The sequence below is a fragment of the Phocoena sinus genome, chromosome 2, assembly GCF_008692025.1.
Source record: "Phocoena sinus isolate mPhoSin1 chromosome 2, mPhoSin1.pri, whole genome shotgun sequence".
NCBI classification, from domain to species: domain Eukaryota; kingdom Metazoa; phylum Chordata; class Mammalia; order Artiodactyla; family Phocoenidae; genus Phocoena; species Phocoena sinus.
Genome location: NC_045764.1, coordinates 88,762,511 through 88,777,682, shown reverse-complemented (window position 1 = coordinate 88,777,682; position 15,172 = coordinate 88,762,511). Strand labels below are relative to the sequence as shown.

Here is a 15,172-nt window from a genome sequence, read left to right as displayed (position 1 = left end):
GTCTATATGAACTGTGTACTATATGCTTCTGTTATAGTCCTTACAATATTTTATTGTCTTATTTTCTGTAACAATTTTCAATGGATTCTTTGGGTTTAAGGTATATTAAAAGGGAGACTGCAATTCTGGGACTTCCCTGGTGATGCAGTGGTTAAGAATTCGCCTGCCAATGCAGGGGACATGGGTTTGACCCCTGGTCCGGGAAGATCCCACGTGCCACAGAGCAACTAAGCCAGTGGGCTGCAACTGTGGGGCCTTTAGGGACTTTCCACCCCCTCACTTGTTCCCGTAAACCAATTCTTCTCCCTATCGTGCGCCACTCCTTCTCCCTATCGAAACCAATTCTTCTCCCTATCGTGCGCCACTCCTTCTCCCTATCGAAACCAATTCTTGGAGTTTTTCAGTTGACGGGGACTTGCCAGACAGCGGGTAATTTTCCAGTTGCCCGTAACAGGTATACGCCCTAACCGCCACAATGAACAGACAACTATAACGGCCAGAAGGTGGGACAAAAGTTCCTAAGCCAATGAATTCAAAAGTCACCACATTTACCCAATCATTGTGAGAATATACCCGCCCTATGAGTAAATAAACCTATAAAAAGTATGTGATTCCGCTTTTAGGGGTTCCCCATCGGCCTCCTGCGTGAGGTTCAGGGAACCCCGGTGCATCGGCTCCTAATAAACCTCTTGCGTGTTGCAGCGGCTCTCGACTCTTGGCGGTTCTTGGGCGAGTTGGAATCCCTTGTAGACCGTTTGGGTCTAACATTTGGGGGCTCGTCCGGGATCCCCACTCGCCCCCGGGTCACAAGAACATCGGGAGTCGGAGGTATCAGGTAGGCTCGAGCCCAATTGTCTGTTTGTTTGTCGTTTGTTTGTTGCTAGCCGCCATTAGGAAAAAGCCGTGCGAACCGGCTTGCTGTGGAATCTGTATTGGACTCCTGGCTAGGCAGACGTGCCGAAAGCTGGTGTCCATGGGCCCCGGGGGACGCCCTGGTGGTCCATCTGGAAGGAGAAACAAATTTTGTCTCCCCTTCATCTGGTTCTGGCAGGTTATATAAGCTGCCATCTGAATTTGAGTTGGTTTCGGGTTTAAGTTCGCGGCGGCTGGTTCTGGCAGGTTATATAAGCTGCCATCTGAATTTGAGTTGGTTTCGGGTTTAAGTTCGCGGCGGCAATATCAATGTGTGTCTTTTGAAATTTTATTGTTTTTCTGTACTATTATCTTTCTTTTGACGGACGACAATGGGACAAACTATGACGACTCCTCTTTCTCTTACCCTAAGCCACTGGACCGAAGTTAGGGCTAGGGCCCACAACCTTTCGGTAGAAGTAAGGAAAGGAAAATGGCAAACGCTGTGTGCCTCTGAGTGGCCTACATTTCAGACAGGGTGGCCACCCGAAGGATCTTTTTTGTTAGATAAGGTTGGGCTAGTCAAGTCTAGGGTCTTTAACACAGGACCCCACGGACACCCAGACCAGATACCATATATCTTGGTCTGGGAAGATCTAGTTCTCTCCCCGCCTCCGTGGGTCCGGCCCTTTGTTTCCTCAACAGGCACGTCTGCATGCGCTCCAGCACAATCGGAGATATTGGCCCTGAAGAAAACCCCAGACACGGAAAAGTCATCTGCTGCCCCGGACCCGCCAAAGGCGATATATCCTGACCTGCAGTCTGATTTGCTTCTTCTAGATTCCCCACCTCCTTATCCTCCGGCCCTAAATCCCATGTCGCCCCTAGGACCCCCAGCTTCACAACCCTCCGCACCAGTAGGGCCACCTGTTATGGCGGAAAGGGGGGGTCCCTCGGCGGGCACCAGAAGCCAGAGGGCTGTTTCCCCAGATTCTACTGCTTTACCCCTTAGAGAATATGGCCCCCCCGATAACCACGGGAATAGACCCCTTCAATACTGGCCCTTTTCCTCTGCAGATCTTTATAATTGGAAGATGCATAACCCTACTTTCTCTAAAAACCCACAGGCTCTTACTGCTTTAATAGAGTCTCTTGTCTTCTCCCACCAACCCACCTGGGATGATTGTCAACAGCTCCTCCAGACTCTCCTCACAACTGAGGAGAGGCAACGGGTTCTCCTGGAGGCTAAAAAGAATGTGTTAGCCGCCAATGGACAACCTACCCAGTTGCCTAACGAGATTGATGCCGGGTTTCCACTCGTCAGGCCGAATTGGGACTTTAATACCCCGGAAGGTAAGGAGCACCTGAAAATGTATCGCCAGGCTCTGGTGGCGGGTCTCCATGGAGCGGCCAGGCGCCCCACGAATTTGGCTAAGGTAAGAGAGGTAACTCAGGGGCCCCAGGAATCGCCAACCGTGTTCCTAGAACGCTTAATGGAGGCTTTTAGACGATTCACTCCTTATGATCCAACCTCTGAGGAACATAAGGCCACCATAGCAATGGCCTTTATTGACCAGGCGGCCCCTGATATTAGAAAGAAGTTACGAAGGCTGGATGGCCTACAAGGTTTCTCCCTTCAGGACTTAGTAAAAGAGGCAGATAAGGTATATAATAAGAGGGAGACAGAAGAAGAAAGAGAAGAAAGAAAGCAAAAGGAACAAGAGGCTCGTGAGGTAAGATGAGATAAGAGGCAAGAAAGACATTTGAGTAAGATACTGGCCACTGTAGTCAGAGGAGGAAACAGTAGAGACAGAAATAGACAGGAAGGGCGAACAACGGATAGAAGGCGGCCATTAGACAAGGACCAATGTGCCTACTGTAAAGAAAAAGGTCATTGGGCAAGAGAATGCCCTAAAAAAAGGAACGGGGGAAGGATCACTAAGCCTTTTCATCTGTACGTGGCCGAGAATAAAGGTATTGCAAAGGGAGTACTAACTCAGAAACTGGGCCCCTGGAATCGCCCGGTTGCGTACCTATCAAAGAAATTGGATCCTGTGGCAGCAGGATGGCCCGCCTGTTTAAAAATAATCGCCGCGGTGGCCGCTTTGGTCAAAGATGCTGACAAACTGACTTTGGGGCAGAACCTAACGATAACAGCCCCCCATGCATTAGAAAGTGTAATTCGCCAGCCACCCGACAGATGGCTAACAAATGCCAGGATGACTCATTACCAAGCCCTGCTGTTAAACTCAGATCGTATTAAGTTTACCTCAGCCACAGGACTCAACCCGGCCACCTTGCTACCCGACCCTGACCTGGAAAGCACTACCGTCATCCATGATTGTCAGGAAGTACTGGCTGCAGCACACGGTAGCAGACCAGACTTGATGGATCAGCCCCTCCCCAACGCCGACGTTACCTGGTTTACTGGCGGAAGCAGTTTCCTAGAGGAAGGTAAGCGTCGGGCGGGAGCAGCCGTGGTAGACGGGAAAGAGGTCATCTGGGCAGCCGCATTACCGCAAGGGACATCGGCCCAACGGGCTGAACTAATCGCCATGACTAGAGCATTGGAACTAGCAGAAAACAAAAAGGTAAACATCTATACGGACAGTAGATACGCATTTGCTACCGCCCATGTCCATGGGGCCATTTACCAACAAAGAGGGTTGCTCACCTCGGCGGGCAAAGAAATTAAAAACAAAGAAGAAATAGTGGCACTGCTAGCTGCCCTCATGCTCCCCACTAAAGTCAGCATCATTCATTGCCCCGGACACCAGAAGGACAATACCCCGGTGACAAGAGGCAACAAATTGGCAGATAGGGTGGCACGAGAAGTGGCTCTACGGGAAATCATACTAGAACTATCAGATGAGAGTCCTGGGAAACCAAATGATAGGGGAACAATTACCCCAGCCATAACTAAAGGAACATTATCTCCTCAACAAGCAAAATCCATGCTACAACAGATTCACAGATGGACACACTTGGGAACCAAAAAGATGGTGTCCCTACTACACAAGACAGGTTATGATACCCCTGGACTAACTAAATTAGCTGAGCAGATTGCACGAGAGTGCATTCCATGCCAACAGGTAAACTCCCATAAAGGAAAACTTGAGGTCGGAAAAAGGCTCAGAGGAGACCGCCCAGGAGCCTATTGGGAGGTCGACTTCACTGAAATACGCCCTGGAAGGTACGGTAACAGGTATCTTCTAGTTTTTATAGATACCTTCTCAGGATGGGTAGAAGCTTTCCCGACGAAGAAGGAGACAGCTACTGTGGTGGCCAAAAAGATCTTAGAAGAAATTTTCCCCCGGTTCGGGGCACCAAAGGTAATAGGATCAGATAATGGTCCCGCCTTCGTCGCCCAGGTAAGTCAGGGTGTGGCCAAATACCTGGGGACTGATTGGAAATTACATTGTGCCTATAGACCCCAGAGTTCAGGATAGGTAGAGAGAATGAATAGAACTCTAAAAGAGACCCTAACTAAATTGTCCATAGAGACTGGCGGTACAGATTGGACGGTGCTCCTTCCCTTAGCCCTGTTCCGGGCTAGAAATACCCCCTCCCGCTATTATCTTACTCCATTTGAAATACTATACGGGGCCCCACCTCCTCTTTTTACGCTAAGGGAGAAATTAAGTCCTGACTGCCATAATAACACTGACTTATATGCTAGGCTGTTGGGACTCCAGTTGGTCCAAAAGGAGGTGTGGTCCCAGCTGGCAGAGGCTTACCGACCAGGAACACCAGCAGAGGCTCATCCCTTCCAAGTCGGAGATTCCGTGTACGTCCGTCGGCACCGAACCCAGACTCTAGAGCCTCGGTGGAAAGGACCATACATCGTCCTGCTCACCACCCCCACGGCTATAAAGGTAGATGGCATCGCTGCATGGATCCACGCTTCACACGTGAAGGCCGCACCAGCATCTGCAACATCGGAATGGCGAGCCCAAAAGACCAGCAACCCGCTCAAGCTCAAGCTTCTGCGATCATCAGATTTATAACTTTAACTCTGTTACCCCTACTGACTGTGAGTAATTTTAGTCCTCACCTGCCCCAGCATTTAACCTGGCAGGTAATTTCCCAAACTGGAGATGTAATATGGTCTGTTAGCCATACTGCTGCTCCTTGGACCTGGTGGCCAGACCTTTTCCCCGATGTTTGTAAATTAGCCATAGGAGCTCCCAATTGGGACACAGCACACTCCCATGATCGTCAAAATGCCCCATCCATACCCGGTCGGGCCGGCCAATACGGCTGCCAAAACTCGGGTACGCGACAGAAACTTAGCAACCCTACCTTTTATGTATGCCCGGGATTTCATCGCCATAGGTCCCTAAATTATCAATGTGGGGGAAAGGAACATTTTTATTGTAAAAGCTGGGGGTGTGAAACCACAGGAGACACCTATTGGAAGCCCACCTCTGGCTGGGACTTTATTAAGGTGACAGCCAATTATACACACCCAACCAACCCCTTAACTTATAGGCCTGAATGTACTAAATGGTGCCATCCCCTTAAGATCTCTTTTAGTGAACCAGGAAAAAAGGATAAAAACTGGATAAATGGCCATTCATGGGGAATCAGGTTTTATAAAGAAGGATATAATGATGGATTACTAATGACCATCAAACTAAAAATTGAAACCCCTACTCCAGTTCCTATAAGCCCCAACCCTGAGATAGGGCACTCTTCGCTACCTTTGGCCCCTCCCACAGCGTTACCAGAGATAAGAAACCAAACTTCTGAGCCAAAAGGAATAACAATCAAGCCCAAGACCCCCCCGGGACCGAATGCTCTCATTGGTCCAGGCGGCTTTTGAGGTTTTAAATGCCACAAACCCGGAGGCTACCAAATCATGTTGGCTTTGCTATGCTGCTCCTCCCCCTTATTATGATGCTATAGGATATAATTCTAATTATAATAATGTTAACACTCCAGATCAATGTCGATGGAAACAAGAAGGAAATAGTAAATTGACCCTGGCCTCAGTATTAGGAAACGGTACACGTGTAGGAACGCCCCCCTCGTCCCACCGACATCTTTGTGCCAATTTAAGCCTCCCACAGGGCTCAGGGTATCTCCTCCCTCCTCCGGATGGATGGTGGGCATGTAACACAGGATTGACCCCCTGCATTTCTTTAGAGGTCCTTAAAGCTTCAACCGATTTTTGTGTGTTAGTTCAGCTGGTCCCCAGACTCATTTATCATTCAGATTCATCCTTTCTAGATGAATATGAGGGCAGAGGAAGGTTTAAGAGGGAACCCATAACACTCACCCTGGCTGTACTCCTAGGACTAGGAATGGCAGCCGGGGTAGGAACGGGTACAACAGCCCTCATCCAACAACCCCACTATTATGATGCCTTAAGGCAAGCTGTAGATGTTGACCTCCGGGCATTAGAAAGTTCCATAACTCAGTTAAAAGAATCCCTCACCTCGCTTTCAGAGGTGGTAATGCAAAACAGGAGGGGATTAGATCTGCTGTTCCTTAAGGAGGGCGAACTATGTGCTGCACTAAAAGAAGAATGCTGTTTTTATATTGATCATTCTGGGGCTATTACCAAAACTATGGACAAACTTAGGGAGCGCCTGGACAAAAGACAACAGGAAAGGAAAAATCAAAAAGGATGGTTTCAATCGTGGTTTGATAAATCTCCCTGGCTTACTACTTTAGTTTCCACCTTGTTAGGGCCCCTCATTATTTTATTGTTGCTCTTAACTTTTGGACCATGCATTCTGAATCGCCTGATAGCCTTTATTAGAGAACGCATTAGTACGGTACAAGTTTTAATGCTAAGGCAACAATACCAAAACTCGCAAAAAGAAACTGAAATTCCATGATTGAAATTAGTTACAAAAAAAAAAGGGGGGAATGTGGGGCCTTTAGGGACTTTCCACCCCCTCACTTGTTCCCGTAAACCAATTCTTCTCCCTATCGTGCGCCACTCCTTCTCCCTATCGAAACCAATTCTTCTCCCTATCGTGCGCCACTCCTTCTCCCTATCGAAACCAATTCTTGGAGTTTTTCAGTTGACGGGGACTTGCCAGACAGCGGGTAATTTTCCAGTTGCCCGTAACAGGTATACGCCCTAACCGCCACAATGAACAGACAACTATAACGGCCAGAAGGTGGGACAAAAGTTCCTAAGCCAATGAATTCAAAAGTCACCACATTTACCCAATCATTGTGAGAATATACCCGCCCTATGAGTAAATAAACCTATAAAAAGTATGTGATTCCGCTTTTAGGGGTTCCCCATCGGCCTCCTGCGTGAGGTTCAGGGAACCCCGGTGCATCGGCTCCTAATAAACCTCTTGCGTGTTGCAGCGGCTCTCGACTCTTGGCGGTTCTTGGGCGAGTTGGAATCCCTTGTAGACCGTTTGGGTCTAACACAACTACTGAGCCTATGAGCCCGAACTACTGAATCTGGTGCGCTTTGAGCCCATGCGCCATTTATTTTTTGGAGAATAAAACCACCTCTGAATGATTAAAATTTAGAACAGCTAGTCAAAATGCTTTATCACCTGTTGTTCTAAAACACTGATCAACAGAACAAGTTAGACTAGGGATAACAGTGTAATCGTATTCTAGACTTCATATCGACAATACGGTTTATGACCTTCATGCTGGATCAGGACATTTCAATGGTATAACTGCTATTAATGGTCTGTTTGTTCAACGATTAAAGTCCCACGTGATCGGAGTTCAGACTGGGTCATCCTGGTTGGTTTCTGTCTATTATAGACTTCTCCCAGTAGGAAAGGACAAGATAAATACGGCTTATTTTACAAAATGTCTTCAAACTAAATGATGATATAATCTACATTCAATTAATTTATACATACCCTATTGTAGAACAGGGCTTGATACGGTGGCAGAGCCCGGTAATTATGTAAAACTGAAACCTTTATCTGCAGTGGTTCAAGTCCTCTTCCTAAGAATATGTTTATAATCAACATTCTTTCACAAATTACCCAATTTAATTCACCATTGCATTCCTCATATTAACTAAATGGAGAATCCTAGGCTATATACAAATCCAGAAAGGGCCCAAAATCATCAGCCCCTATGGATTATTACAACCCATTGCTGAGGCATTCAAATTATTTATTAAAGAACCACCATGACCATCAACATCATCAACTTATATATTATTGCCCCAATGCTAGCCTTAACCGTGGCTCTCACAACATTAATTCCTCTTCCCATATCTTATCCATTAATTAATATAAATGCAGGCATATTATTTATATTAGCCATATCACACCTAGCCATTTATTCCATCCTCTGATCTAGATGAGCTTCACATTCAAAATACTCACTCACTAGAGCTCTACGGACAGTAGCACACACAATCTCATATGAATTCTTGTTAGCAGTTATTCTATTCTCAGTCCTACTGATAAATAGATCACTTACACTTTCAACAGTATTTATTACACAAGAACACCTATGACTAATTTTCTCCTGACTCCTACCCAGAATTTGATTATCTCCGCAGTAGAAGAAATCCAACGAAGCCCCACTTGATTTAACAGAAGTAGAATCAAAACTTGTATTTGGCTTCAATGTAGAAAATGTAGCAGGCCCATTCACCCCATCTTTCCTAGAGAATATGTCAATTTCCTTATAATAAACATTTCCACAACATTCTATGTTTAGGAGCATTCGACAATCCCTACGTGCCAGAATTACATACAGCCCAAGTCATCATTAAAACACATCTAACAATCTCCTTTCTATGAATTCAAGCATCCTACCCACAATTTTGATTTGATCAACATATACATCCCTTATAAAAATATTTTTACTACTAACATTAGCCCTATGTATATGAGAGTTTTCACTACCTGTCATCATACCAGGCAACCCACCACAAACTTAAGAACTATGTCTGACAAAAGAGTTACTTTGATAGAGTAAATCATAGAGGTCTCAATGCTCTTATTCCTGGAATTGAATTCTTCCTAAGAATCTTACATTCTCCATGCTACCACTTTACACCACATGCTATATAGTAAGGTTCTCTAAGTAAGCTTCAGGCCCATACCCCCAAAATGTTGTCGTATATCCTTCCTGTACTAATAAACTCTCATTGTTTTTACTATCATTCTACTGACCATTATCTCAGGAAATATAATTGTAGTAACAAGCTCACACTGGTTAATGGTATCCCCATTCTAATAAAAAACATGAACCCACAAGCTACAGAAGCATCCAACAAATATTTTCTAAAACAATCCATCACATCAATACAACTTATATGACTATTATCATTAATCTAATATACTCTGGTCAAAGAACACAATGAATTACAAAAATCTTTAATCTAGCAGCATCCACTATCATAGCAATCGTCCTTGTCACAAAAGTAGGATTTTCCAGGCTTCCCTGGTGGCGCAGTGATTGAGAGTCTGCCTGCCGATGCAGGGGACGCGGGTTCGTGCCCCGGTCTGGGAAGATCTCACACGCCACGGAGCGGCTAGGTCATGCCTGGCCGCTAAGCCTGCACGTCCGAAGCCTGTGCTCCGTGGCGGGGGAGGCCACAGCAGTGAGAGGCTCGCGTACAGCCAAAAAAAAAAAAAAAAAGTGGGACTTTCCCCATTTCACTTCTTATTGCCCGAAGTAACTCAAGGCATTCCATGAAGAGCAGGCCTGATGCTATCAACATGACAAAATTGCACCCCTATCACTTTTATACCACATGTCACCATCCATCAACCTAAATATACTGTTAATCATAGTGATATTATAAATCATAGCTGGAGGCTGAGGCAGACTTAGCCATACTCACCTGCAAAAAATTACACCCTCCTCATCAATTGCCCATATAGGATGAATAACAGCTATTATAACGTATATTCCAATTATAACAATCCTAAACATACTAATTTATATCATAACAACACTATCTTCTTCCTATTTATACCCAGATCATGTACTACAAGAGTATCATTACCACACACATGAGACAAAACACCTCCCATCACAATCCTTATCCTCACCATTATAGTGTCATTAGGAGGTTGCCCACCATTATCAGGGTTTTGACCCAAATGAATAATTATCCAAGAGATAACAAAAATGATAACATCATTCCACCAACACTAATGGCCATCACAGTACTCAGCATAGATTTCTACTTGCAGCTAACATACTCCACATCACTATGTTCCCTTCATTAAACAACACAAACATACAAAACAAATAACCTTCCTATCATTACTAATCATAATAGCTGTAAGGTCGGATCTTAACAAACGGCACCGCGAAACAGAGGAAAGCTTCAAGTGAGCTTTATTAGGGAGCTCTCCCGAGCGAGGTTCACTGGTCCGAGAGAAAGGGGCCAGAGAAGTCGCACCCGGGCGAGGGTTGGGCAAGATTTTTTAGGGAAAGAAGCGAAAGGGGTGTGGTGAATCTGGGAGGGCGCACGGTATTCCTTATTTGGTGGTCTTTTCGGGTATCCTGGGGGACCGTTGGTCCCGCCCCTCGAAAGGCGGGAAGGCTGGGTTGGGTTCAAAGTTCCCAAGTCATTTCCTGGGATGGGGTGGTCCGGAATGTCTCCAGGGCAGTTTCTGGAACTGGGTGGTCCAGAGAATTTCGGTCTGAAGCAACCTGTGAATCGGATTGTGTTCCCCTGCCTCGGGCCAGTTGGCCTTACAATAGCCACACGATTACTACCCATAACACCCATTCTATCGGTGCTGGACTAGGAATTTAGGTTAGTTTAGACCAAGAGCTTTCAAAACCCTAAACAAGTACAATTTGCTTAATTTCTAAAAATAAGGACTGCAGGACTTTATCCTACATCAATTGAATGCAAAGCAAACATTGAATGCATAAGCCAAATCCTTACAAGATTGATGAGTTTTAACCCCAGGAGATTTTAGTTAACAGGCAAATCCTCTAGTCAACTGGCTTCAATCTACTTCTCCTGCCTTTGAGAAAGAAAAAAGAAAAAAAAGGCAGGAAAATTACAGGCAGAATTGAAGCTGCTTCTCTGAAGTTACAATTCAATTTGTTGATTCACCACAGGGTTTTTGAGAAAGAGGGCTCAATCTCTGCCTTTAAATTTACAGTCGAATGCTAGCTCAGTGTTTCTACCTCTGTTCATACACTGCTGATGATTTTCAACAAATCACAAAGATATTAGCATTTTATATTTACTATTTGGTGCTTGAGCTGGAGTAGCAGGCAGCACCTTAAGTGTATTAATCCAGGCTGAGCTATGCTAACCTGGAGCGCTACTTGGAGATGCCCAAATCCGTAAGGTAGTTATAATAGTCCCTGCACTTGTAATAATTTTCTTTATAGTTGTACCCATTATGATTGCAGGGTTTGAAAACTGACTTGGCCCACTAACAACTCGGACACCTGAGGTAGCATTTCCCCAAATAAATCATATAAACTTTTGACTACTTCCCCTATCATTCTTACTCCTACTCATATCACCAGTAGTAGAAGCTGGGTCTGGTACAAGTGGAACCGTATATTCAGCTCTAGCCAGCAATCTGGCCCACACAGGAGCCTCGGTCGACCTAACCATTTCCTCCTTTCATTTAGCAGGTGTCTCTTCAATTCTTGGTGCTATTATTTTTATTACTATAGTCTTTAATACAAAACCAGCAGTCACATCCCAATACCAAACACCATTATTTGTTTAATCTTCCCCGACTATAGCCATCTTAATATAATTACCAATGTCAGTCCGAGCAGCCAGAATTGCCATACTGTTAAGAGATAGAAATCTCAACACTACTTTCTTTGATTCTGCAGGAGGAGACCGAATCCTATACCAACACCTGTTTTGATTCTTTGGTCACCCTGAAGTCTGCATTCATGGCCTACCAGGGTATGTTATAAACTCACATATCATTACATACTATTTAGGACAAAAAGTGCCTTTCAGTTATTTGGGAATAGTATGAGTCATGTCCACTGGCTTTTTAGGATTTCTCTTGTGGGCCCATCATATATTTACCATAGGGATAGCTGTCAACTCTGGAGCATACTTTGCATCAGCTACCGTTAAATACTTCTGTCCCTACAGGAGTAAATGTATCTAGCTGATTAGCAACTCTTTTTTAATTTTTTTTTTTTCTTGGCTGCATTGGGTCTTCGTTGCTGCGCGCAGGCTTTCTCTAGTTCCAGTGAGCGGGGGCTACTCTTCGTTGCGGTGCGCGGCCTTCTCATTGCAGTGGCTTCTCTTGTTGCAGAGCACGGGCTCTGGCACGTGGGCTTCAGTAGTTGAGGCTCTCAGGCTCTAGAGAGCAGGTTCAGTAGTTGTGGCGCACGGGCTTTGTTGCTCCGCAGCATGTGGGATCTTCCCAGACGAGGGCTTGAACCCGTGTCCCCAGAATTGGCAGGTGAATTCTTAACCACTGCGTCACCAGGGAAGTCCCTGATTAGCAACTCTTCACGGAGGTAATATTATATGACCTCCCACTATATTATGAGTTTTAGGCTTGATTTTTCTTTTTACAGTAGGTGCTTTGACAGCAATCATCTTAGCCAACTCATCCCCAGACATTGTCCTCCAGGATACATACTATGTAGTAGCACACTTCCATGACGTAATGTCCATGGGAGCAGTCTTCGTTATTATAGGAGGCTTCCTACACTGATTCCCACTATTCTCAGGTTATACACTTAGCATGAGCAAAAACTCACTTCACAGGTATATTTGTAGTAGTAAATATGACTTACTGCAGCACTTTCTTGGCCTCTCAGGGAGGTCACTACATTACTCTGAGTACCCTGAGGCACACACAACATGAAATATTTTGTCTTTTGGCTCATTCATCTCAGTAGCAGCAGTAATGCTAATAACCTTCATACTTTGAAAAGCTTTTGCATCCAAACCAGAAGTCTCAGCGGTGGAAACTAAACTGCTACTCCTAACCTAGAATGGTTGCATGGAGGCCCTCCACCATATACTATGTTTGAAGATCCTACCTATGTAAATGTAAAATAAGGAAGGACTCAAGTCCTTTTCAACCAGTTTCAAGCCAACACCAGAACAATTATGCCTTTCTCAATAAATGAGATAAAAGTAAAAAGTGATGTCACTCTGTCAAAGTTAAATCATAGGCTAAAATCCTGTATATCTCTAAGGCATATCAATTTCATCTAGGCTCTCAAGTCGCAACATCGCCAATTATGGAAGAACTTTTACATTTTCATAATCACACATTAATAGTTATTTTTAAAAGAAGTTCTCTAGTCCTCTATATTATTTCACTAATATTAACAACTAAACTAACTCATATATGTACAATAGATGCACAGGTAGAGAAAATTTGAACAATTTACCAGCCATTATTTTCATCTTAATTGCCCTATCATCATTGTGAATCCTTTACATGATACATGAAATCAATAACTCTTCCCAAACCATAAAAACTATGGGTCAGTAATGATACTGATGCTACAAATACACAGATTATGAAGATTTAAATGTTGACTCCTCTGTAATCCCCACATCAGAGCTAAAACCAGGAGAATAATGACTAATAGAAGTCAACAACCCAGCAGTATAGAGATAGTCATTGAATATTAGTTTCATCTGAAATTGTTGTACACTCCTGAGCTGTTCCTTCTTAGGCCTAAAAAGAGCTTCTATCCCAGGACGGCTAAATTAAAGAATCTTAATACCAACAGGACCAGGCCTATGTTGTGGACAATGATCAGTAGAGGTCGTTTTCCTGAGTTCAAAGACAGGACAGAGGGATACGGCTGAGATATGGGGTGAATCTGGAGCCCATGGGGATGCACTGTCCAAGCTCCAGGATAGGAATGGGGCCTCTCGGGTCCCAGGCCACCCACCGCGCCCTCCCGAGCAGGATCTTGGCAACATTCCCTGTCAGTGATGAGGCAGCCCTAGCACTTGCCATACCCCAGTGCTGTGTCCTATGTGGGTCCCATGCTCTTGGGACCACGCCCACACTCTTCAGGTCCATGCTGCAGGGTCCTTTGTGCCTCAGGAGTAGAGACCACACAGCAAGCAGTTCCCTCCCCAACCAGCAGGAGGAGGGAAGGAGAGCAGGGGCACCAGGCGAATCTCACTCAGACAACAACACCCCAGGGGTGCCAGTGGGGCCAGTGATGATGCAGATAGGGCCCGGGCCAAGAGATGGAACCAGAGGACCCAAAAGGCAGCTGGTCAGGTCCTGGCTCATCTGCACCCCAGACACCTTTGTCCCTCATACACCCCCTTCCTCATACACCCTCTCCTTAAATGCAGATTCTTCAGATACAAACAGGCAGAGCTTCAGACTGACAGTCAGCTCTTCCAAAGTGACCCGTCAGCAAACACTGCAGGATTCCACTCCAGTGGGTGCCCTGGAGTCGACAACTCAGGGACTGAAGTGGATATCGGTGCCAGGGGCAGTGAGAGGGAGTGGGGAGTGAGACTTTCATGGTTGTGGAATTTTGGTTTTGCAAGATGAAAAGTTCTAGGGATGGTGGTGATGGCTCCACGAGAAAGTGAATAGATCTGATGCCTCAGAAACGTGCACTTAAAATGGTGGTGATGGTAAAGGGTATGTGACGTGTGTTTTATTTCACTTAAAATAAATTCTTAAAATAATGTCTTGTTAATTGAGATTCCATTTCAACTCCCCTTCATCACAAATGTTGGAGGCCCAAACACAGTCCCCCACCTTAGGGGCCATCATAGTACCCTCACATGGCACATGGGAGACCATTCTTAGGGAGGCTAGTCTGTGTTCACCTGACCTCTGTGCAGGGGGACCCAGGCAGTGGTGACCCCCATAGATTAGATATATGAAATGCTATGATATTAATATGATACCACCAAGGGTTGCCACTCACCAGAACACAGAGCAGCAACCCACTCAAACATGCCTGACCCATATGAATGTGACAAGATTAAGAGAAGAAAAGGAACCACAGGATAATCAGGGCAACACTCTTCATTCAGATGTTGGAAATCTCAAAAGGGACAAGAAAGTCTTCAGGCAAAGAGCAGACATGGTGTCTCCCTGTACATGTGATCCCGACCCATGCAGATGTGGTGAGACCCACACAGTACCCACACCCTATGTGTGTGACCTGGGGTCACACGTCCACACTCACCACAGTGACCCACCTCCCCAGACCCTGCATCTGAAGTCACACGTTCTCACTCACCAGGGTGACCCCACTTCCCCAGAACCCCCCCACACCTGGGTCACATGCCCACAGTCCCAGGGTGACCCCACATCCCCAGACCCCCCCACCTGGGGTCACACATGCACAGTCTCCAAGGTGACCTCACCTCCCCAGACCCCCCCACCTGGGGTCACAGGTCCAC

At 45.5% G+C, this 15,172-nt stretch overlaps 1 protein-coding gene across 1 annotated transcript; it reads left to right on the top strand.

Moving 5' to 3' along the window:
• Window positions 1-1,244: 1,244 nt before the first annotated feature.
• Window positions 1,245-2,765, top strand: LOC116748340 (the record flags this gene model as incomplete). Its single annotated transcript, XM_032621079.1, is given in 1 exon segment — window positions 1,245-2,765. A coding segment is annotated over 1 exon segment (1,521 nt), but the record flags the coding sequence as incomplete, so codon positions are not given.
• Window positions 2,766-15,172: the final 12,407 nt, after the last annotated feature.